The 25091-nt window shown below is 43.1% G+C and overlaps 1 protein-coding gene across 4 annotated transcripts in view; it reads left to right on the top strand.

The window, feature by feature from the left end:
* The window catches only part of NUB1 (negative regulator of ubiquitin like proteins 1), a 36610-nt gene extending 13029 nt beyond the window's left edge, over positions 1–23581 (top strand). For 2 of the 4 annotated variants that reach the window (XM_084859378.1, XM_084859380.1), the window contains exons 7-16: positions 1238–1326; positions 1452–1558; positions 3936–4122; positions 6799–6906; positions 7101–7253; positions 10418–10564; positions 15155–15247; positions 16694–16886; positions 19533–19583; positions 22734–23581. In XM_084859378.1, the coding sequence (XP_084715504.1) occupies positions 1238–1326; positions 1452–1558; positions 3936–4122; positions 6799–6906; positions 7101–7253; positions 10418–10564; positions 15155–15247; positions 16694–16886; positions 19533–19583; positions 22734–22900 (1295 nt within the window). In that variant the 3' untranslated portion in view covers positions 22901–23581. Of the gene's footprint in view, positions 1–1237; positions 1327–1451; positions 1559–3935; positions 4123–6798; positions 6907–7100; positions 7254–10417; positions 10565–15154; positions 15367–15506; positions 16887–19532; positions 19584–22733 lie in introns of all 4 variants that reach the window. The other 2 variants (XR_014792460.1, XM_084859379.1) reach the window with 2 other exon arrangements.
* Positions 23582–25091: the final 1510 nt, after the last annotated feature.

The raw sequence follows: 25091 nt of genomic DNA, 5'->3' as shown, positions 1-25091 counted from the left end.
AGCAACTGATGTATGTTTACTCACAGGTTCATCCTTATTTTTTAAAAATCACAGATCTTTACACAGCAGTTGTAAAAGTGCCCTGGGAACTGGGGTGCAGGAGGAGTTGTGTTGGTGATGTCAATGGTGCTAGCCAATCAGTTCCCCCTGTAGCTGGCTTTTCTGTAGTTCAAACTGAACAATGCTGCAAACTTGCAGAATGGGGTTTTCAGAGCTCCAGCAAAGGGGAAAGTACTGAAGGTGGTGGTGATACTTTCAGACTAGCTTCGTTTCTCTAAAGTAGTTGCATTTGTATTTGCCCTAAGTTACCAAATTTGGTCGCTCAATCTGGGAAAAAGGGGTTTTATTGACCTGAGATGAAGCAGATGTAATTGAAAGAAGTAATATGCACACAGTTAGGTGTCTCTATAAACTCTGTTCACACATGTATGGATTTGTACCATTCAGCAGCCGAGAGCATACCTAAGGATTGAAGGGAGGATGATTAGGTGTCATTCTAACCCTCATGAGATTCAGTGGGCAGGAGCCTCAAATTGGGTCTAGGTTCAGATTAAGTAACTGGGTGGCCTCTATTCAAACCTTGTATGGCTTTCCTCAGTCCTCCTGCAATGAACTTCCCACAAACATTTTGAGCACAATTCAGGTGATCTTCGCCCTCCCTGAGATTATCACTAAAATTTTGGAGGAAACTCATGCCATTTTGGAAGGCTGGACAGAGGCCTGTACTTCTTTTGGACAGAATTGTGTATTATGAAGAACTCATTAAGGAACCAGAAAATATCTACAGGTGCTTCTAGATGGAGGGCTCCTAGTACTACCAATCAAAAGACATTGTGCAGCTCTTCTGTCTTTTCCTCCTCTAATGTATTTTTTGTGGAAAGAAAAAATATGGAAGAGGTGGTGGGAAAACACAGGAAGGCTACAAATGGAAGACGATGTAATCTGGATGTCCCATAAACTTGTGTGAATGAGGCAGGGCAATAAAAGCCATGTCTGGCAGTACCCTACCACTTTAGATGCAACATGATATCGTTTATCTCTTGGGATAACTGATTTAACCTATGGTTGCTTCAGAAAACCTCGTATATGAAAGAGAATGGCCCAGTGAAGTAGGTTATTGGCCTTCCGATTTTACAGATACAACGTTTTGGTGCGTAGGTTATTTGACTATAAAGAACCCAGAGCTAATGCCTGAAAGTGACATTCTTCCTGATTTTATCTGTATGTTCTATTGCAGAGGATTCATTGGATCCAGAGAATACGCCTTACCTCGACATTGCTAACCAAAGTGGAGAAACCATCAAGATTCCCCCAGCCGCCAAAAAAGTGAGTGTAAGCTGTAGAGAAGTTGGGGGCAGGGAAGGTTTGCAGAGAACAATTAAGTTCTGTTTCGAATGCGGTTTAGCATTAAGGTTTAATTTGGTCAAAATGCTTCTTTTTCATCCTCTCAGGCTCTTTTGTTAGCTATGGGCCATCATGAAAAGGGCAGAGCATTGTTGAAGAAAAAAGAATATGCTATGGCGTTGCCGTTTCTGTTAGATGCAGATACACACTTCTGGTAAGAATCTTGGCTATTTTTCTTAATTTCTGATATAATTACAGTGCTTTACAGAGCAATCCTATACTGCAATTATAGTGGGGCCAGAGATAATGCTGCCGCTGTGCCAGCAGAATGGCTGGTGTATCCAATATCTGCTTAGGCCATGATAAGAGAGGGAAATGTAGCAAAGAGAAATATGCTGCAAAAACTCCAGGCATGTCCTCTGTGCTTTTGGCGGCACCACCACTGTCCACAACTCCCAGAATGTGATAAATGATGCATCACTCCGAAATGGAGGGAGCCGGCCCATGCTGGTCCATCGAGGGATGCGGTCATGACAGTGCCACATGCCCCAACAGGTAAGCCCCAGTAGCACAGGCAGCAAGCACATAGTTCCCAAGAGACCTCAGGTACCTCTACAAGGAGGGATCCAAGCCCCAAACTAACAATCTGTATACACAAGCATCCCAGCCCAAAGACACACTCAGCCTCCTCCTGGCCATCCATGGGACAAATCTCCATTCAACCTCTCCCCCCACCCATTTGCCTGATGGGCCATCTTTGCTGGGCAGTGTCCTAGCATGCCTCCACCGCACCCCCATTGACTGCCTCATCCACCCTGGCGACAGCACCCATCCCCCTTGGGCACCCTGAGAGGTCCACCTCAAGAAGAAAATGGAGGAACCCAGGTAGTACCCAGCTCCCACCCATCCACCCAGGTCCTATCCTGAGGCTAGCTGGATCTAGTTTACATTAGGGTGGGAGAAATGGAGCCCTATCCACCAGGTCCCATCAGTCTTGAAATGATGGCACATGGATTGTCTTTATTTAACAGCACCCAGGATAGAGTGGATCCTTCCAAGATCCAACCAGCCATCCCAACAGGTCTCCTGTGCTGTTTGACAGTCTCTCAGAGGAGCAGCTGGAGTGTCCTAGCTACAGCAGGCAGTCACGGGGTGTATCTCTCTCCTGGTCCCCACAGAACTGGGTGTGGGAGAGCGGCCTGTGGAGAGCAGAAGGAGACATGGTGAGCGTAGCAAGCATTAGTTACCAGCTGGAGCCCATAACCCATGAGTGAGTGGTGCCACTCGTGTGCTCTGCCAGCGCTCATGCCTGCCCTGCCATTGGGGGAGGGGGGAACTGCAGTGACTAGGTCCAAATTTAGCCTTCCCCCCTTGGGGGTTAACAGTGGAATCCCCTGTGTTCACTGGCTGTACGTTCTGCTTTATGTATCCAAGGTGTGTTCCTCTAAAGCTGAGATGGACAACCTCAGGAGGGCTGGGCATCATTAAAAACAAAACTGGGGATAGCTGAGGCCTGTGTGCTGCCCACCCTTGCTGTCAAGCAAAAAGGAACTTCAGTGTTTGGTCAGCAGTGGCAATAGTTGAAATGAAATGCCCAGTTTTTACCAACAGAGAGCTTTTATGCACGTGGGAATGTGTGCCTCCCACTCTGTCCAGCTGTGGGGATAGGGAGAGTGTTGGAGCAAGAAGTTCACGAATGACACTGTGTTCACATATAGCAAAGAGGAAGGGAGACATAGAAGGCAGTTGCAGCAGTTAAACAATACAGCATATATTTCCACCCTACCCTCTGTTCGCTTCCTTACCTGTGTAGGGTGCTCTGCCCTGTACCCTCAGAGAGCGGACTGGAATTTCATGTTGGGTGTCTGTGTCTGGAGTTCCAAGGGGATGTACTTGTTCATGTTCTATGCAGAAAAGTATGAGCAATGTACTTAAGTTCCCATGTGTGTTGTGAGGCCTGGTTGTTTTGTGTGACGTGCTCCCTTTTTGTGCAGAATTCCCCCCTCTTGTGCAAAGTGCCCTTTCTCCTTGTTTCCCATCACTAGTTCCCCCTTGTGAGCTTTAAGTATGCACAACAGGAGGCTGAAGATTTAGCCCCATGCCTGTTATCTGAGCTCCAGTCTCCCTGTGGGTTTTCTGAGCTGTGGGTTTTATATACTGGTGTGGTGGGCTGTGATTGGCTGCTGAGTTACACCATATCCTATGTTCCGATGTGGCAGTGTGCGGAGGTGGCCATTCACATGGAGGTTGTTACCTTTTTTTCTTCTTCTTCCATTGAAATCGGTGGGAGGGAATCTTCCTTTGCCAGATTTGGGGGTGAGTGTAAAGTTGTACCATTGACAGCAGTGTGGGTATGGATTGAAGGGGTATAGCATCTGGCACAAGTATGCTTCTCCCTTGTGTTGTCCACATCCTATGCACAACTTACCCCATTTTGACCGTTCCACTGCCGTATCTTTCCAAGCAGAGTGCGGTGTCCACCAAATTCTGTAGCCAGTAGAATAAGATTACGCCTTTAGCTACGCTACACTAGCTTACATCTTGATATCTCTGAAAGGCATTGTACAGGATATTTTCTTGTTGCTTTTCAGTGATTGTGGTTCAGAGCTCCTGAACACTGTTGATAATTACGCAGTGTTGCAACTGGACATAGTCTGGTGTTACTTCCACCTGGGACAGTTGGATTGCCTTGATGATGCTGAGAAAAAGCTCCATGCAGCGGATGATTGCTTCAGAAGGTGTTACGGAGAGAACCACGAAAGACTGGTCATTATAAAAGTAGGCTAAAGAGAATGGAGTGGCTGTATGTGTTTGTTTTTAATTAACCTGTCGTTGTCATTTAACATTTACTTTGCTTTGGAAATCTGAACTGTCCCAATATTGCTGGTTGTCCTTGGTATTCAGGAACGCTTCTTGCCTTTCCCAAGCAAGTGGTATGCTCTTGCAGATTAAATATGTGACTGTGTAACTTCAGAAAGGTAATATGTACACACAAGATTCCAGGACTGTTTCTGTAAGCTCACCTGCCTCTCTGACACAGATGATTGTATTCATCTTCTGACAGTACATCTTTACGCCCATGCAGTGGAGGTACAATTCTAGAAATTACAATTAAACCTTTGCGAGGAGTAGAGGAAAATTCAAATGGAAAACCCAGTTGCACTCTTCAGTATATTACTAAGAAATGATATCATGGTAGGAGTCCTCTCATGAGGGCATCTTACATCACTGTCTTTGCTTTTGACTCTGGAAAAAAGTAGGGTTCCTTGGAAGCTTATCAAGGTTCCCTGAAAGATGGCTTGTCTACCAATATTAATCTTTCCCTGGATTGGGAGCATTAGGTGTGTTCTAGGGCACGGTCTCAGTTGATATAGAGCAAATATAACATACTCGGTTCATGTGAAGCCCAACAGGCCTGGCTGATGCCTGTATAAACTGAATGTGCACCCTCCAAATCCTCTTTACTGTGTCTAGGGGGTTTGTGGCAGATGCTTGGTGGAAAGGAAGACTTGGTCCATAGATGATAAGTCAATGTGAAAAATATTTTTGAAGGTAGGAAGTTTGGAAATTACTGCTGCATATTGATAACTTAATGTGCCAGTTTTGATGCTAAGTAAATAGCTTTTTTTCCCCAGTGGTTCCACATATCTGCATATAAAGAGGTGCGACATTGAGAATATAGCACTCGGCCATTTGTGTGTAGGTATGTGGGCCACTCTCAGTTATATGTAAGTGTATCTGTGTAATACCAAACTTGGTAGAACATCTGAAGGATCCAGACATTAGACAGGGCAACTGCTGACCAATACCATTGCTTAGTCTGCATGCTAGGAGAACATGGATGGTGGCAGCAGAATCTCAGGCCCTCCATGGTGTGAAACTGTGGGCTGTTCCTGTGGCATGTCTGTGGAAGGTACGCCAGCCCCCAAACTGGCTGGGTCCTTGTAGTGACACTCACAAGATGCCTTAAAGTGAGCAGAGATCCCATCTTCATTCACCCCTCACTGCTATGATCCCATATTCACTCACTGCTATGGATTCAGCCCAATGCTTCAAACACCTGCAATGGGAAGTTGTGACAGATTTTAAAAAATGCAATTTAAACTACAAATATTGCTAAGAGGAAGGCAACCCCCCCATCATTGCCCAATCATAAATATGAGTAAAATTCCTTCCCATACCCATCAACTTTGTCTTATCAAGGTAACGAGCGCTAAAACTAAAGTGAGTGGTGGGGAGGTCAGCAGCAGCAGGGTCTAAACTCCATTGCAAGGCCCTGCCACCAAAAAAATCCACCTGGCCAAGGGCCTAGGCTACAGCATGGTTAGCCATTGGACCAGCACAGCATGCTGCTAGTCAGGTGGAGGCCCCTACCACCACATGCATCAGACCACCACCACCACCACCACATACATTGGATACAAAGAGGATGCCCTAGTAAGTGGAGATCCAGAGTTTTGTAGTTCCTGTGAGGTTTGGTGTGTTGCATTTGCATGACAAGAAAAGGAATAGCCCTCTAGTCTATCACTGACGTTCAACCCTGCTGTTCCAGTTAACTTAACAAAATTAGTGAAATCTAATCCCCATGTAATCTGTTGGGACGATGCCTCTAAATATTAACTTAAACACAAGCCTTTAGCAGCAGAAAATGCGATGGCACTCCTGCTGAATTGAAGTATAGGAACCATGGCACCCTTTCATAGCTGCCATCCATTTCCATAGGGCTCATCCAAGAGAAATTCCCAAAACATTGTGCTCTTGAAAGGGTCGCAAGTTAATGGCAGTATGGGAAAGAAGTGCAGAATATGCTGAAGGAAGTCTTGAAGGGTGGGAGAACCCTATCTGGAGGTAACCCTGTTATAGACGGTTGAGCACTGTTATAAATTCTAAAAAATACTAGGCTCTATGATGTATTTTTTTTTCCTCTCAAGACCTTTTGAGAGGTTGACCTATATAAGTAAGGAAACTGACCTCAAGGGGATAAAAATGTTGCAAGTGTTTTTTATCCTTGGGCAAATTTCTTTATTCTTTATTGATTATCAAGTTAAGAATCTTCTTGGACTACTGGCCACATACCCAGCTTTTAGTTTTCTAGTCTCTTATTTTCCATTATAGGTGATAATTGATACTGATATTCAGGCCACTTGTGTAATTGGATTTCAGTGGATTCTTACCCGCTAGAGAATGCATGTGTCTTTGTGTCAGTTCTCCAAAGTTTCAGAAGATCAGAGCAGGGTCAAAGCTTGTTTGTTGTTCAGTGCACAAACCTTCTCCTCCTTTGTTCCTTATGGCTGTGGGATCCTACTCTTTTCTTTCTCTCTCTCTCTCTCTCTCTCTCTCTCTCTCTGTGTAAACTATTCCAGTGACTTTCAGTAAATAAACAGAAGGTCCATGAGCTATCTTTTTGTTCTGACTTGCCAATTGACCCATTGGTATATACTTGTTTTTCTTTAGGGAAAGTCTGGAGGAGAGAAGGCTTTATTGCTAAGGCTTTATTTGCTTCAAGGAATAAGCCATTATCATAATGGCAGAGAAAGAGAGGCGGCTGAACATCTTCAGAGGGTAAGTTTCTCTGTTTAGTGGCAGGCTTTGCAGTCACCCCTTAAGGCTGCAAGGCTGTACACACTTACTTGGGAGTAAGCCCCATTGAACATGATGCCACATGTACAGGATCAGACAGCATGGTGTTCTTTTTCCTAAGACTTCATTAAGTTTAGTAGAAGTTTATTTCCCTGTCTGCTTCTTTCTCTGTACAGGCCCATGGCTTATTTCAAGAATTGTGCATAGATCCTGAAAAGATCAATAGCTTGTTACTTCTGGGATTCTCCGCTCAGGAAGCTCGTTTGGGTCTCCGAGCTTGTGATGGAAATGTGGATCATGCTGCTAGTCATATTTCCAACAGGAGAGAGGTATAATGCCAGGGAGGTACCATGCCATACTATAAGGGTGTGTTACATATCGTAATGCAGTAAGTATTGGGATACAAGGATAAGCTCAATATCACCAACCTCTTTGACATAGTTGTTGGCATGTGTGTTGCTGCATGACAACTCCCCCCCCCACGCACACACATTTCAAGAGTGGGATTTCTCCTACAATGGCCAAAGAGCTGGATCCTCGCGTTGCTAGGATCAGAGGTGGTATTAGTTACCTGCTGTTTTTCACCATTTAAAAGTGCCAAATCTCCGAACAGCTTCCAGACTTGTGAGCTTAAGGAGCAGTATTGACATTCTTTGGGGGAAGCTTTCATGGTAGGGCTTTGCACCGCCTTAGTCCAAAGCTCAAATAACGAGGCGAAGTGGGCTGATATGGAGGTGCCTCGGCGTGATACGAGGTGGATCAGAAGAGCACCGAGGCACCTTGAAGCGAAGCAGCTCATTGACGAGGTGCCTCGTCTGCTTCGGAGATTCGTAGCTCTTTTGATGCCTTCTGAGCAGCCCAGACAGGCTGACGCCAAATGTATCCAGAGAGATCTGGGAGAAGGAGGGGGAAGGGGCGAGGAGGTGGAGGTGGAGGTGCCAAATATATCACTTTGAGAGAGATCCAGGAGGGGCAGAAGAGGAGGGGGGAGGGAGGGAGCTTTAGCGAACGGCAACTCTAGTTGCCAAATTAGGGCTGAATGTAACCCCGCAGTCTCCAATCAGTGACTGTGGCAGAGGGTGGGGGGGAGGAATACTGGAGTTAACTTACTGGAGAGATCATCCTCTGTTTGCTCATTGTGAGAGAGGTGGTGTTACTGGACAGGACTCCGTGTGAATGTATTTGGCTAGAGGCGTGTGTTTGTCTGCTTCCTTCCCATTCTAGTTCTTTCTGTTGTAGATTCCTTATTTTAAAACCCAAACATTTAGTACTGAGTTTTTCCTCTCTGGGTCTTAGTCTCTCCCCACCTCAACCTTCTGTAATAGGTTTACCATTCATTCTTCTTGTTTGTTCATTTAAAAATCCAGAAAATTTCACTTCAGTTGCTTATCTTCTCTCTCACACACACACACACACACACACACACCCCTTTTCAATTCTCTCTCAACCATTAGTTTGCCATTACTTTAACTCTGTCTATTTTATATTTTTAGATGTATGTATGTATATGTCTTCTGCTTCTTGTTGGCTTCCCTCCACCCCCCCCTTCTCAATTCCTGTATGTCTTCCCATTTTTTATCTCTTTTCCCTAAAAAAATAAAAAAAGTCTTTTTTCTGTTAGGATTATACTTAGCGCCCCCCCCCCCTTGCTATTTTAGTGTTTGCTTTTCTTTTGCTCGTGTGTGTGTGCTGTGTGGACAAGCAAACTCTGTATGTCAAAGGAATACACACAGTCCACATTTCCAAAAACAGTGGGCAAAGCAACACACACACACACACAGATCTATTACTTAAATTATATAATACTGCACTGTGTGACAAAGCAAGCAAGCCCAATGCGAGGTATCTCTGGAGTGTTGTTGGCAGGGGCAGAGGTGGGCAAGGTGCCGCTGGGGGTAGCAGCACTGGTAGGCAAGCTGGCTCTCCCCCAGTCCAGATACTGCGTCCTGGAGTAGCAGGGCAGCAGAGTGCAGCGGCAAGTTGCAGTGCCAGGAGGTCACTGTTTGAGGAGGCTGGTGCAGGCAGGAGCAGCAGCACTGTTGCAGAGGAGCATCATCTCCTCCTGTAATAGAAGAGGGGAGCCCGCTGATGGACATCATGTCAGAGGCGTTTGATGTCCTCAGCGTGGTGGAGGATCAAAAGGAGGAGATCCTCCAGGGTGTGGGAGAGGACGAGCGGCAGGCAGAGGCTCTAGCACCTGACCCCTCTCCCACTGTGCCCCCTGCTCACGTGGTGACCCCAGAGACTCAAGGCAGGCAGTCTCTGTCTCCACAGAAATGTCAGGGCAGCATCTTGTGGGACCACTTTGAGGTGGTAGTGGATCCCAGCACTGCCGTGTGCTGCCACTGCAAGCCATCTCTGAGCAGGGGGCAACAGCCCGGGCACTACACCACCAGCAGCCTGCTCCTGCACTTAAGGAGGCAGCACCAATTGGTCTTGCTTGGGTAAGAGGCCCCCACATCCCAGCAGGCAGGCAACAGGGGCAAACAGAAGGCTGTTAGTGCCGGAACTCCTGCATGCTCTCCATCTCTGGCCCCAAGAGGCTTGGGGGCCTAGGCAGGCCACAATAGAGGAAATACAGTGGGGGAAATACGGGTCCACAAGGCAGAGGTTTCCATAGTTCGATTCAATGTGCTTTCCTGGCAGGGTTGCTTGCTGTGTCTTGCTGCCTTCGTCAGACAAGACCACTGAAAGCCTGAGGTCATTGACTGTGATTCTGAATAGGAAAGTACTAGGGGAAAGGGGTTGTTTGCACTTAAAGAAACCTACAGCAGAGATTAGGGATAGTAATCTTTCCCGCTTCAATATCCCTTCTGAGTTTGGTTTGAGTTTCTGAGAACAGCACATTTTACCTGTGCCTAGCACAAAACCTACTAGGCCAAACTGTCTGAAATTTGGCAGGTGGGATCCTCTCCATGGGGGCTGAGAGTTCCCCAAATGTCATGGACTTCTGAGCAACCGGTGAAGTTACAGCTCTCTGCATAGAGAGTTTTTGTTGAAAGAATCAAATTTCACCTGCGCCTAGCACAAAATCTACCGGGCCAAATTGTCTGAAATTTGGCAGATGGACACCCCTACATGGGGGCTGAAAGTTCCCCAGATTTCCTATATGGATCATGGAAACTGAAAAAGGTACAGCCGTTTGTGTTTTCCCATGCAAGTCAATGGGAAAATGCCAAAAACGAGTTATTCGGATATCTGAATCTCGCTTTGGATCCGAGTCGAAGCAGACGGGGTCTAAATCGGTCCAAAGCACAGCCCTACGTTCTGGAAGAAAATACGCTTTCTTCAGAGCCATCGCTGTAGGTGGTCGGAGGACTGCAGTTTTAGTCAGGTCCTTCATGAAGAACAAGGAAGTGTGTTTTCGCTTGAAATAGTGCGGGAAGAAAAGCATCAGAAAAAGAATAGAGGTATCAAAGCAGCAAGAGATGCATTTTCGGGTATGCACCTTTCTTATCTAGTAAATAAACTTCTTACTGTTCTACTCATATAGGAAAAAGCTCAAAAAAGGAAAGAGGAAAAAGCTAAAAGGAGAAAGCGATTAGAGGATATTAACTCCTTGAAGAGTCTGGGTTACCCAGAGCGAGCTGCTAGAGAAGCTCTTCACAAGGCAAAAGGAGACCTTTCGCTTGCATCTAAGGTAAATGCTTTTCTAGACCCTTTATTGTGCTGCGGGAAAGCCTGCATTTTTTGGAAGAATGTTAAAGTTTGTTGGATTTATATGTTTTTTGGCCTTCTTCACTTCGCAGACAATAATATTACTGCTTCTTTTGTCTGTTAAACACATCAGCTCTAAGCTGGTGAATCAGGTTTCACTACACTTAAGTGCGCTGCTGCTGTGGAGAACTTTGAACATTTTGCATCCTAAGACTTCCTGCAGCTGGATCCACAAAGCAAAACAAAAGGGATTTCAGCTATAAAGTTCCCTGAGCAAAGAAGGAAGAGGGAGCAAAAAGTTCAATTTGGACAGTTTTCTTCCTAGCCAAATAGAAGAGTGGCTGTTGAAGTAAGAAGTAGTGTCTGCATTTGTGACTCCTCTCTTGCAGTTCTAGTTTAAGGATGGCCAGTGGCATCCAGCAAGAGAGTTGGATTTGGATGCTTTCAGCTACCAAAAACAAAAAAGCACCTCCAAAATCCTTTAAATTCTGGTTATTGTCAATTATCAAAAGGAATTACACCAATTCTCTTAGGCTGCAGTCCTAAGCACACTTACCAGAAAATCCCATTTTATTCCGTGGAACGTATCTTGGAGTGAACATGCTTGGGTTGTTAGAGACAGGCTTTGACACCTCTGCTGAGAATTCGTAATTTAGTTGAAGGAGCTTCAGGTACAGAAATTCCCGATTATTTTGCATATTATAAAGGTCAAAAGTACCCCCAAATAATCAGGAATTATCATCAGCTTGTGTTATGAAAGGGAAAAAGAGAATTAGAGATGGGGTCAAAATATTTTAGGTGAGAATTTCATCCAATTTTAATCGACAGCGCAATTGTAAATAGATTTGGAACAAATTGTGTGTGTGGTGGGTAGGAATTCTAATTTTTAACTTGCAAGCACAAATTGTGCTGCACGAATATTCTTTTTATATATCTGTATAACTGTGATAGTCACACATTTGGGTTCCTCTGGTAGGTTTCACGTGGAGAAACTTGACTTGGCCCAATACTGAAAAATGTTTTGCTCCAGACATTAGAGGCTGTGATCGAAAGAACCATGCAGTTTACATGCCCAGCAACTCTATAGTCATATGTTTCTCAGGCACCAGCCCCCAATGCTCCATAGCAAATTGCAAAAGCAATGTGTAGTATGGCACAGGGATCTGCTGTTCAAAGAAAAAAAAAGTCAAACATCCCATGAAACAAGTCAAAGGCCTTCCTTGGGTTCACCCAGGGTGGATGAAAATGAACTATTTTTAATAGCTCTCTTAGATTTTAAATTGGATTTAAAAGAAAACCTTTCAGCTATATTTTTTTAATAACATAGTTTAAAATGAAATCTGAACTTAATGCGTTCATATGATTTCCTAAAACTGAGTTTGTGATTCTCTTATGAACTTCAGAAAAGTTCATAAGAGGGCTGCTTTTCTTGGTTAAGTTGCTTTTCTTTGTAAAGGATGTGGGGAAAACATCTTCACAGCACCATAGTTTATGTACTTATATTATAGTTTATAGTTTATTGCTGTGAGCCACTTGGGAGGGCTTCTGCCCTGGAAGGCGGCGAAGAAATTTTTTAAATAAATAAATAGTTTGATACTGGGAGCCAGAGCCTAGCAAGTCATCACAGGGACCAGAATCCAGGAGTTACTATCCTGTATCTCATCAGGATCATCCACTTGAGCCCATATGGGTGATCAGGTATTGTACTCCTATTTTAAACCCAGCTTTTTTGTTCAGCCCTGAAATTATTAATAGTTATGACTCTACCAATAAAAAAAATGGACGTTCATTTTCCCTCTCATGTGAAGAAACACTGTGTTCCACAGTAACTGCTGTCTCTGGCTTCTGGAAAGTTCAGGACGGTTCTTACTGCCCATTCTTGTGTATGTTTACTCAGATGTAAGATCTGCTTGTTCAGTAGGGCCACTTTCTAGATAAGGATGCATAGGACTGAAGCCTTAGTTTTCAAGTGAGTGATCTTGCTTGGTGTCCTTACATGTGTACATGCCTTATCTATAAGCAGACATAAATGTACAGTATAAAAGGCATGTGCTCTAGCATAGCCAAAGTTCTGAATTACACCTTTTCGTTACATGAACACTCTCTTTATTTACAAATCAGTACTTTCTTAGAATCCATGCTTGCTCAGGAAATATATGGATTTCAAAATGGGAAAATTGAGATTTAAATCAATTATTCAGATTGCCTTGATTTAAATCAATCTACTCTGAATGTACCTAAAACAGCCCTTTGGATACTGCCCCGGGTATATAATTTATTTATTCTGTTTTTAAAATTGTTGTTGTTGTTCAGTCGTTAAGTTGTGTCCGACTCTTTGTGACCCCATGGACCATAGCACGCCAGGCCTTCCTTTCCTCCGCTCTCTCCCGGAGTGTGCTCAAGTTCATATTCATTGCATTGGTGATGCTATCTAGCCATCTCATCCTCTGCCGTCCCCTTCTCCTCTTGCCTTCAATCTTTCCTAGCATCAGGGTCTTTTCCAGGGAGTTTTCTCTTCGCATTAGGTGGCCAAAATATTTGACCTTCAGCTTCAGTATCTGTTCTTCCAATGAGCACTCAGGGTTGATTTCCTTTAGGATGGATTTGACCTCCTTGCAGTCCAGGCAACTCGTAAGAGTCTTCTCCAACACCACAATTCGAAAGCATCAATTCTTCGGCGCTCAGCCATCCTTATAGTCCAGCTCTCACAGCCATATGTTGCTACTGGGAAAACCATAGTTTTGATTATACGGACCTTTGTCGGCAAGTTGACGTCTCTGCTTCTTACTATGCTGTCTAGGTTTGCCATAGCTTTCCTCCCAAGGAGCAAGCGTCTTTTAATTTCATGGCTACAGTCACTGTCTGCGGTGATCTTGGAGCCCAAGAAAATAAAATCTGTCACTGCTTCCATTTCTTCCCCTTCTATATGCCAGGAAGTGATGGAGCCAGATGCCATGATCTGAGTTTTTTTAATGTTGAGTTTCAGACCAGCTTTTGCACTCTCCACTTTCACCGTCAACAAGAGGCTCTTTAGATACTCTTCGCTTTCTGCCATTAGGGTGGTATCGTCTGCGTATCTGAGGTTGTTGATAATTCTCCCGGCAATCTTAATTCCGACCTGTGATTCATCCAACTCGGCGTTTCTCATGATGTACTCTGCATATAAGTTAAATAAGCAGGGCAACAATATACAGCCTTGTCATACTCCTTTCCCAATTTTGAACCAATCAGTTGTTCCATGTCCGGTTCTTACTGTTGCTTCTTGACCCTTGTACAGGTTTCTCAGGAGACAGGTAAGGTGGTCACTGCAGTAATATATCAAAAGCAAAACCCCCAAACAGCCTTTCATGCCCGATATAATCAAAAGACTATCAAAAATTAAACACCAACAAGATGAATAATTTTGACCAAGCATCTAACGGAAAGATGCAACCTGGTGCCCTCCAGATGTTATGGTCTATACATCCCAGCATTCCTTACCATTGGCCATGTAGGCTGGGCCTGATGGGATTTGAAGTCCATAACCTCTGGAGGCACCAGGCTGGGAAAGGGCAAATAGGTACATGAGGTACATGGTCCCTGGTCCTTCTTTAACTGGAGATACCAAAATAGCACTCAGGAGCTTCTATCCTTGGGATATGAGCTTTCCCCAAATACCAACAAAAACACCTGAGGGTGCACAATAGGAAAAGTCCAGTAGATATCACCCCTCAAGGTCGGGTAGAAGATCAGGGTTTCCAGTAATGATGTCCATAATCAAGTAGGTTTGTGTAAGACTGTCACTACTCACTTGTATTCAGTAGTTTGTCACTACTCACTTGTATTCAGTTGCAGCAAGGACAAAAGTGGAACATTTGGCTTTTGTGACTGTTTTACTTAAGTACTAGTTAAAAATTACTGTACAGAAATCCCATAACCACACTAACTCTTATCTCTGGGCATTTCCAAATTAGGGAAATACCAGATGATCCATAAGCTGTCCAGAGGCCAAATTGTTCTGATTTATTTAGGAAGATAAAATAGTACTGCACTGCTACTGTATAACTGTTGTACTATGGAGTCATCACTTGCAGGTTTCATGCTAATTTTCTGTCGATGTTTCAGTATAAACAGAAGTGAAAGAAATGTTGGTTACAGTGATGTGTTACATTTGAAGCATCTGGGACTAGCCACTGTTTGAGATGAGATACTGAGAGAGGTGAACCATTTGGTCTGAAGCAGTAAAGGTAGATCACCTGAAGAAGGGTGCCTATAGAATCTCTTACATTAGCCGCCTTGGCAAAACTGCACTACAGTTTTGCAGTGCAGGAAGCATTACTCCAGTGAAGTAGGTTTAAGTCTTGCCCTAAAATTGTAATGAAGATCCCAGACGCTAGAAAGTATTTGAAGCCCTCATGCACAGTAAAAGGCACCTCTAGCTAGATAAGAGCTTGCTGAAAGGGAGCAGTCTGGAAAAAAATAGTTTTTTTCCGAAGAGTCTTTTCAAATGTTTGTGAGTCTGACTTCTGTGCAAACTGGGGAGGCAGACACTTTTTCAGTTTGTATGCAAACCACTGTTTATTGTCTGCTCTAGATTATATTTGATAACCCCCTGCTACTTCTGCCAGATGATGATGATCCAGTGCCGGGGGACCAGCTTAACATTTCCCAGGAAACTATTGATCAGGTAAATAGAGAACATATGTTTGGCGGGGTGTGGATTCTAGTCCCTTTGAGGCCAACGGTTCAGTTTGTCCTCTTAACAATTTTTAGGCTGTCTTACATTCCCACTTTGGTGTCTGTAGAGCCACTATTTTGTTTTCTTCCTCTTAGGCAGGGATGGGGAAGGTGTGGCCCTCCAGATGTTCGACACACATCCCATCATCCTTCACCATTGGCTATGCTGGCTAGAGCTGATGGGAATTTCTGTCCAACAGCATTTGGAGGGCCACTTCTGCTCTAAGGTCTCATTAATTTCCACTTCCAGTTTGCTACAATCTATTCATCCCTTTACAAAAGGCTTTTGGTAGATCATATGATTTAGTTGTAGCTAAAAGAGAACCTGCTCGGGCATCTCCACATATAGCAAAGAAGAAGAGGAGCTAACATTGTAAGAAATGTGCAAGCCCCATCAAGTCACCCACTGGAGTGTTCAGCAGCTCAGTACTTCTGGTCTCAGTATGGAATGTCTCATGACCATAAACAAGAATCCATTTTGCTCTGTGTGTATTGTTTGCAGTCTTTGCATGTCACCTCAGGGCAATGATTATTTTCATATTCTATATGACTTACTCGATTTTGTATCTATCAAATTGATTTTGCAATTATTCCAGTAGATACAGATACATTAAAACATAATTTCATAAGCTGCAAACTGAGTCTTGCAGTGTGTTTCGTTTTTTGTTTTTGAGCTCGCAGGTTCGTCTGTTCCAAAGAAGATCCATTCTGACCAAATGTTTCCATGTGCAGATAGCCACAGGAATTGTTCCAAAGTCCATTCCACAGATGCAGAGTTTGCATCGGCACTGGTTCCAGATCTAAGTTAGTGGGACAGTTCAAATGTGGAAAGATCTCCATACACATTGGGCCAGCCAGTATACATGGGAAGCATTATGCTTGGGTATATCCGTATGTACAGTGTTCCCAATTTTGGCATTTCTTCTGCCTCAAAAAATGAGTGGATCACCTCTAACTGCGTCATCTTTTACTTCTTACTTGCAGTAGTAGGGGTATTTCACTGACCTATGCGCCACCATATGTAAGGAATTCCCACATTTTACGGATAAGTGAGTTGATTCACAGACCGGGCTGAAAGCTCAGCAGTTATTCTGAGCCAATGGTATGGCCTTCAATTCTTGGATATATTTACAGTTAAAGGTACACCTTCCCCCAACTGTACCTCTTTCAGTGTGGTGCAAGAGTAAGTGAAAACCCCACTTCCTGTTCAGCCCTGAAGATCCAGGAGTGGTCTTGGGCAAACGTCTCTCCCTCCCCACCCCACTCCCCTCAGACTAAGCTAGTTCATGGGGCTGTTCTGAGGCGAAAATACCAGTCTGAGTTCCTTGGAGGAAGGGTGCAATAAAAATGTGAGTAATTATAATGTGTACCTCTTCCTTGTATTTTTATTGTCTAGTTGGTATACCTAGGCTTTAATCCTGAGGCAGTAGAGGAAGCTCTGAAATTGTTCAAAGGCAACATTCAGCTGGCCGTACACACACTTGGTCATTACGGGGGATCCCTTCCTTCTGAACTACAGACCCCTTCGGACAGCACCACTCCCTCAGATGAATCCAGTTCATCAAAAGATTCTCCTGTCGATTCTGCAGGTAAAAGGGCTACACTCTGGGGGACCTAGGATTATAAAATCAGGAAGGAAGGAGTTCTGGGCTTTTCTGTAGCACAAAGCACCAGCAGAGGTGGGGAGGACAGGACACAGCTGCATTGTGGGAATTCCATTATACATGGTCACGGTCACAGATGCATCATTGTCATTTTTTTTTACTGTACCATGAAAGAGATGCCTCACCTGTGCGATTGAGCCATTACAGAGAGAATTTCATGTCACCCAGTGTTAAGTCAAAACGCTGTACTATACCATTAGCGAGCTGCCTTACACTGAGTCAGACCCTGGGTCCATCTAGCCCTGTACTGTTGACACTGACCGGCAGTGGCTCTCAGGGGTTTCAGGCAGTAGTCTTACCTCGCCCTACCTGGAGAAGCTGGGAATCGAACCTGGGACCTTCTGCGTGCAGATATGCGCTCTACCACATAGAACTATGGAGGCACTTCACACATTCAGCTGTGAGTTTTTAATCACATGACATGCATGTGTAAGCCTGTCCTAACTTCTCAAAGTGCCTAGTTCTCCATATTCTCGGTTTGTCCCCAAAGATGCCTTCTGTTGATTTAACACTGTAAAACTGACGCACAACTTTTCAAATTACATCTAACTGTGGCACCTACTGAATCCTGAGTTAGTTTCTCTGTGTTACTGTACAGCTGAGAGATGATAATGATTACTATTATAGGAGAAAAAAGACAAACGTGAAAATAATGTATTAAAAAAGATGGCTGATGTGAACCGGTTATATTTATGTCGCCTGCATTTATAATACTGACCTTTCCAGATGCGTGTTTTATTTGTTGTTCCAAAACACCATGAATTTCTCCAATTGTGTCTTAAACAGAAACATTGCATCATCCTGACCTGCCTTTATATTCATGATTGCTAATAGTTTCATCTTAACCATCATGTGCCAGATTTTCCTACACCATTTCTTGATTGAGGCCAATTTAGGATTTTTCCAGTATTTAACAAAGTAACAGCTACACTTCTGTCAAAAGATTCTCCACCAAGAACCCATTATCTTTCCTCACCAAAGATATTTTATAACTGTGGGATCATGAGGATATAATATCCTGTAATTCCCCAAGAAACTTCTAATACTTTTATCCCAAGACTTTATATATTTTTTATTTTATTGCATAGTTGGCTGAGATTGTAGCACCAACCATATTCATCTTCCTCCATTGGGATGTTCCAATAGGGATCTTGAGTTCTCCTTTCCAAAACTTACTTCATTATCTGCTGGTATCAACTCATCCATAGATTATACATTTTTGGCAAAAGTCTTTCCTACATTTCCAGCACAGATTCAAAAGCAGTCAGTGGCCGAGTAACCACATGTGCTCTCTGAACTTTTTAAAGCAAATCCTGAATTTAAAAGTCTTGGAATCACAATGATAGATAGTTTTGAATAGTGTCCTTAAGCAAAATAAATCATATTCTCCTCTTAAATAAATAAATGGAATTTGAGGGATTGCTAGTCCCAGCTGTTTAATATCCTAGCACATATTATCCTCACTGGACTCCCACCATAGGCAAAGGGCAGTTAGTATGACTGGGTAGGAATAATGATTGGTTTATGTTTGGTAATGCCACACCCCTCATTCCCCCCCCCCCCACAAAACTCTAGCCTTTATCCTGAAGATTTCGTAGTTCCAAAGTTCTGCTCTTTTCTCAGACAATGCTAACATCATCTTAAGAAAGAAAAGAAACCTAGGCAAGCTATTAAGCGCCATTTCTGGTGGAAAGGCAGGACTGAAATTAAATAAATAACATTTTGATCACAGTGATCCTGGTGAGTCAAACAAGTTTTAATTTTGACCACTCCAATGTTTGTCATTTTATCTTGATTGGGGGGGGGGGGGGGCAATATTTTTAAATAGAACTTTTATGTCCTCTGAAAAAAGCACCTCAACATGTTTTTTCTTAGCTTTATGCAAGTGGGGTGATTTCCACTTTAGTTGTTGGATCTACATTTACTTGGATTTTGTCTGATTAACTCTGTATTCCGCTCAATCTCAAAAACATTTTGAGAACTCATTTAACTTTGTAACTGAAATTCTTGGCTTTCCCAGAGGGGCAGGGGAAATATAGCATCTTCTCCGGTGCCATCTTCTATGTCTTGACACCCACAGCCATCCCATGGACATCAGAATCTAATCTGACCATTTTGGCTAGAACTTCAGTGCTTATATCAAATATTAAAACTGACAGTGGGCAGCCTTGTCTTACACCTTTCTAAAGATACAAAGCTTGTGACTGCTGCCTATTAATCAGAATTCGGGGGGGGGGGGCAGCGGGCACAGTACAATAAATCTATCCAAAGTCTTGGCCCAAATAACTTAGATTCTTTTAAGAGCTGCTTTAGATGAAATTATCTTCTCTCTGTATCTTTTATATATTAACGAAGAAGTATGTGTGGCTATGCCAGTTGCTATCCCTTTTGTTTTTGTTTGTGCAGGGGGATGATAGAACATCCCTTTCCACATCCCTTCGATCAGTCTTTCCTCCTGCTTGTGTAAAAATTAGATCTAATTTTGGTATCCTTTTTAATGGATTATTCAACCAAGTCACATTCAAGGTCATCAAATTTGACATGATTCAATTTTTTTTTATCCAAAAAAAGATAAGAGGAGAGAGGAAGAAGAAGATCAAAATAGAGGGGGGAAATCACAAGGTAATAATGAGCTTCCATTTGTCACTAATTACTCGTCAGAATGAGATGGAACTTTACAATTAAACGCTGTCCTGCTAAAGCTAGCCATGGTGCCATCACAGCCAGCACTACCTTCACTGCCTTCTTTATTTCTTTTATCCTCTGTTGTCATGTCGTTTAAAACTACAGCTTCAACCTCCTCTAACTTTAAATTACTAAAAAAAAACTCCTTTTGATTATTAGCTCTCTTTGATAATCTGCCATTGTTTTAAAGGGAAAACCCCTATCTATATATGAACTTTTGTTTGTTTATTGTTGGTTAAAAATGTAATTCCCTCCACCTTTTTGGAGCTAGATGGGATACATCTGAATAAACCATGAGTAAGCGACTTGCATCCTCCAGATATTTTGGACTACAACTCCCATCAGCCCCAACCAAAATGGCCAGATTGTGGGATTTGTAGTCGAAAACATCTGGAGGACACATTATTACTGATGAAATAAACTGAAACTTCGACCATCAATTTAGGGCAGCCTTCCCCAACTTGATGCCCTCCAGTTGTGTTGGATTATGACTCCCAGCAGTCCCCAGCCAGCCATGCTGGCTGAAGGATCCTGGGAGTTGTAGTCCACCAGAGCACTAAGTTGGGAAAGGCTGATTCAGGGCCTTTCCATATTGCATTTACCACTCAATCTTTGTTCTTCCCATTCTGTAATTCTACTGCTATTTCAAGGCACTTTCCCCCCAATATGCTTATTTGAGTTTCTAAGACTGCAGTCATGTGTCCATTTTCCTGGAAGAAAGCTCCATTGAACACAGTGGATCATACTTTGAGTAAGCATGCATAGGATTGCACTGTGAAAGCTGTATCAATATTTGTTGTTGTTGTTGTTCAGTCGTTTAGTCGTGTCCAACTCTTCGTGGCCCCATGGACCATAGCACGCCAGGCCTTCCTGTCCTCCGCTCTCTCCCGGAGCGTGCTCAAGTTCATATTCATTGCATCCGTGATGCTATCTAGCCATCTCATCCTCTGCTGTCCCCTTCTCCTTTTGCCTTCAGTCTTTCCCAGCATCAAGGTCTTTTCCAGGGAGTTTTCTCTTCGCATTAGGTGGCCAAAATATTTGAGCTTCAGCTTCAGTATCTGTCCTTCCAATGGGTTGATTTCGTTTAGGATGGACTGATCTGACCTCCTTGCAGTCCAGGGGACTCGTAAGAGTCTTCTCCAGCACCACAGTTCGAAGGCATCAATTCTTCGGCGCTCAGCCTTCCTTATAGTCCAGCTCTCACAGCCATACATTACTACTGGGAAAACCATAGCTTTGATTAGACGGACCTTTGTCGGCAAGGTGATGTCTCTGCTTCTTACTATGCTGTCTAGGTTTGCCATAGCTTTCCTCCCAAGGAGCAAGCGTCTTTTAATTTCATGGCTACAGTCACCGTCTGCAGTGATCTTGGAGCCCAAGAAAATAAAATCTGTCACTGCTTCCATTTCTTCCCCTTCTATATGCCAGGAAGTGATGGGGCCAGATGCCATGATCTTCATTTTCTTAATGTTGAGTTTCAAACCAGCTTTTGCACTCTCCTCTTTCACCCTCAACAAGAGGCTCTTTAGATCCTCTTTCGCTTTCTGCCATTAGGGTGGTATCATCTGCGTATCTGAGGTTGTTGATAATTCTCCCGGCAGTCTTAATTCCGATCTGTGATTCATCTAACCCGGCGTTTCTCATGATGTACTCTGCATATAAGTTAAATAAGCAGGGCGACAATATGCAGCCTTATCGTACTCCTTTCCCAATTTTGAACCTCGGTTGTTCCATGTCTGGTTCTTACTGTTGCTTCTTGACCCTTGTACAGATTTCTCAGGAGACAGGTAAGGTGGTCTGGTACTCCCATCTCTTCCAGAATTTGCCACAGTTTGTTGTGATCCACACAATCAAGGGCTTTAGCGTAGTCAATGAAGCAGAAATAGACATTTTTCTGGAATTTTCTTGCTTTCTCCATGATTGTATCAATCTCTACTTTGGTCTTAAGATGTGAAGAGCCTCGTGTGGCGCAGAGTGGTAGGTGGCAGTATTGCAACCGAAACTCTCCCCACGACCTGAGTTCGATCCCAGCAGAAGTCGGGTCTCGGGTAGCCGGGTCAGGTCGACTCAGCCTTCCATCCTTCCGAGGTCGGTAAAATCAGTACCCAGCTTGCTGGGGGAAAGGTAGCCATGACTGGGGAAGGCAATGGCAAACCACCCCGCTATAGTCTGCCATGAAAATGCCAGCATAAGCAGTGTCCCTCTAGGGGTCAGTAATGATCCGGTGCTTGCACAGGAGGAACCTTTCCTTTCCTTTTCCTAAGATGTGAAACTATTAATGCCATTAACAGTTCCTTTACACTGCAGTCATATACTCACTTACTTGAAAGTAAGTCCTACTGCACTCAATGGAACTTCTCAGTAGATGTGTACAGGGTTGCACTGTTAGATAAAGAACCAGATCATCTTCTTCCTTAAACCCTTTCTGGTGTTCCTTCAGCTTCCATTTGCATCCTTTGACATCAGGTAAATCATCTGCAGTCTCTTCTTCATTAAAATCCTTCTCTAGTATGTGAAAGGCTTTTTCAAGCTTATCTGTTCTTAGTACAAATTTTAAGCACTTTGTGTTCTAAAACTGAATTTGATTTATTCATCCCCTCTAAATCTAAAAACCCTGTTTTCACATTTTTGCTTCTGCTTCATGTATGCATTTTATAATATTTTGTTTAAATTATATTAGCTCTTGATCGTTGTTTTTTAACCTTGCCCAATACTATTTTGAATAGTTTCCAGTGTAAGTCAGTAACACCTTGGAGTTGGGGTTTGTTTTTTGCACTTCTGGTGTCTGTGATACTGGTGTCAAAATAAGTAGTTATGACTCTGTCCCCCACTGATATACTACTACTTGATAAAATCTGAAATTGGCTTAAGACTGAACAAACACTTCCTAGCTTGGTGAACCTCTCGTCCGCTATTGTAGAGGCCAGCTGAGAGATTCCTATGCAAGCCCTGTCACAAATCCAGCTGTTGATAATAAAGCACTACCGGAGCAGAGCCAATTCTGTGGTGAGGGGGCTTAAATAAATTTTTGAGTCTGGGAATAAGAGACTTGTCTACAGCATGTACTACATTTCTCCCTAATTTTAGGCACTTCAGGGGCGTCAACAGATGAAGACATGGAAGTAGATGCTGTCAATGAAGTCTTAGAAGATATCCCAGAACATGAAGAAGATTATTTGGACCTAACTCTAGAAGAGGAAGAAGTTTTAATTAATGAATACCTCTCTTACATAAAGCCTCTGCAAATACAGTAGATAGACGTAAAGGCTCCAGTCTCAGTTACATGGACCAGCATCTTTTGGGCTCCAGTTCAGATAACATTAGTTGCATGCAAGCCCTGCTGAAGCCATGTTAGTCACGACTAACTCATATATAACTAACTTAGTCTAGATCAGGATCTTGGATTTTAATACTTGGATTGCAAATGCCTCTGACCTTATCTTTTGCCAAATGCCTTATGTTCAGTCAGTTGCATTGTTTTTAAATATTGGTATGTGTCAAATCTGTATTATTATTTGATTGTAATCTAGAGCAACACCAGAGAGTAATACCAGTTGTAGTACAAAAATATTTACAAAACAAATATTTTTATAGAGAGGTTCAATATATATTGGTGTGAAATCAACCTATTTAATTAGTAAGCAAATAAAATCCATTTGACATCTCTTCACAATACCCAAATTTCTTTTAAAACTACTGATGAGCTAACTATTAGAACACTTAACATAGAATCCCACTAGGACTAGCAGTGATATTTTCTGTTCTTAGAAATACTGACCTAAGTATGTAGATCTTTCAGTTTTTATGAAGCTTTTCCTTCCCATCCTGTGTTCTAAAGCCAGCTGTAAATCTGTTGCATGTGGACTTGAAACACCACCTTTTTTCGATCTCTGTCTCACATAATTCATTAACAACTAATAAAAACATACTCATCACATTTGTTGCAGTTTTTCTGCAGAGTTGAGGACTGCCCATTTGGAAATGGTAGGATTGGAACCCACTTTAATCATCAGGGCTATAAAGGCAGCAACAAATTAGAGCTCTGAGGTAGCCTCCTCAACTTCCCCCCTTATTGACTCCCTCATAACTGCCTCTTCTGGACTGCTTGGTTGAAACTACCCTTGGTGTTGATGATTTTTAAAGGAAGTGACGTTTGGGCAACTTTCTGTGTTACTTTTCTCTACTGAAGTTTTCTAAAGGGAATTGTCTGGAAAGCAGCTCCAGATATGCATCTGTCTAGTATACAGATTGCCAGACACGTGTTTGATCTGCATTTTCAGCACATCAGTGGGAGAAGGGTTTGGTAGACATGCAGACTTTCCTTGCAGAAATGCCCCACTGCTGCCATTTTGTGACCTCTTCCATACACGTGTATTGAGAATGCAAATATAAGGAGGGAATATGGAAAGCAGCCCTTTAAAGACAGAAATGTGCTAATAGGCTCTCCTGAGGTGCCATCCTAATTCTGTTCAAGAAGTATAAAATTCTGTCATTTTGTTTATGTCTACAACATAGTCCCAAAATGTAAGGTTTCTTAAGGTGATATGAGCTATGGCTATCTGGACCAGGGGTCCATCTAGTCCAGTAATGACCTCAAATAATCAGTGAGGCAATCTGGGATCCCCAGCAAAGGCCTTTCCCAGTTTTTGTAAAATCCCTTAACTGCAAAGGCCTGGGACTGAATTCTGAGCTTCAGGCATTCATCCTACACTGTGGACAATGCTGAATAGCAACCTTCAGAAGGCCAACTTGCTCAACTCATTTGGCACAGTGGCGGTGGGTGGTCTAGATCTGGAGTGGGTTTAGCATGTAGTATGATTGGTTGTGCATGAAGCGGCTTAGAGGTCAATGCCCATTTACTCCTGTTGCAAATTGGATTGAGTGATGACCTAGTAAACACCTAGGATAACCTAGGATTTTTGTGAGCTAGGCACCTGATGAAGCAACTACATAACTTATTTCCCGCCTAGTATATGCACCCATATGTGCAGCTGTAAACATCAGGCAAAGAATCATTAGTAAAAATGTAGCAGAAACATATGAACTTGAGCATGCTCCGGGAGAGAGTGGAGGACAGGAAGGCCTGGTGTCCAGTATGTGTCCATGTTTAAAAGTGTGAGTCTCCACACTTTATAAACTAACACAGTGGATCAATTTAGTGGACCTAAAAACCCCTCAGTTTTATACAGTTCATCTTAATTAGTCCCCACATTTAAAAAAAAAATGAATTCAAGCACGGTCTCTGAGACAGTAACTTCATTTTGTCACATGGTTCTTGCACCCAAACAGCTGCTGCTGTGAAAATGAGGTGAAAAATGTGCTCTGTAAAGACTGCCCAAACTCAAAAATAAGCCTGTCTCTGGCCACTAGGGGGCAGCCAGATCTCATTTCAGTTTTTCAGCTGCTAATTTGAGACGGAAATACAGGGTCCCTGGCATTATGGAC

This window comes from Heloderma suspectum, chromosome 5 (genome assembly GCF_057233095.1).
Source record: "Heloderma suspectum isolate Gila_16-S chromosome 5, 16-S_ref, whole genome shotgun sequence".
Lineage (NCBI taxonomy): Eukaryota > Metazoa > Chordata > Lepidosauria > Squamata > Helodermatidae > Heloderma > Heloderma suspectum.
Note: the sequence above shows the minus strand (reverse complement) of the source record. Positions and strands in the feature narration are given on the sequence as shown.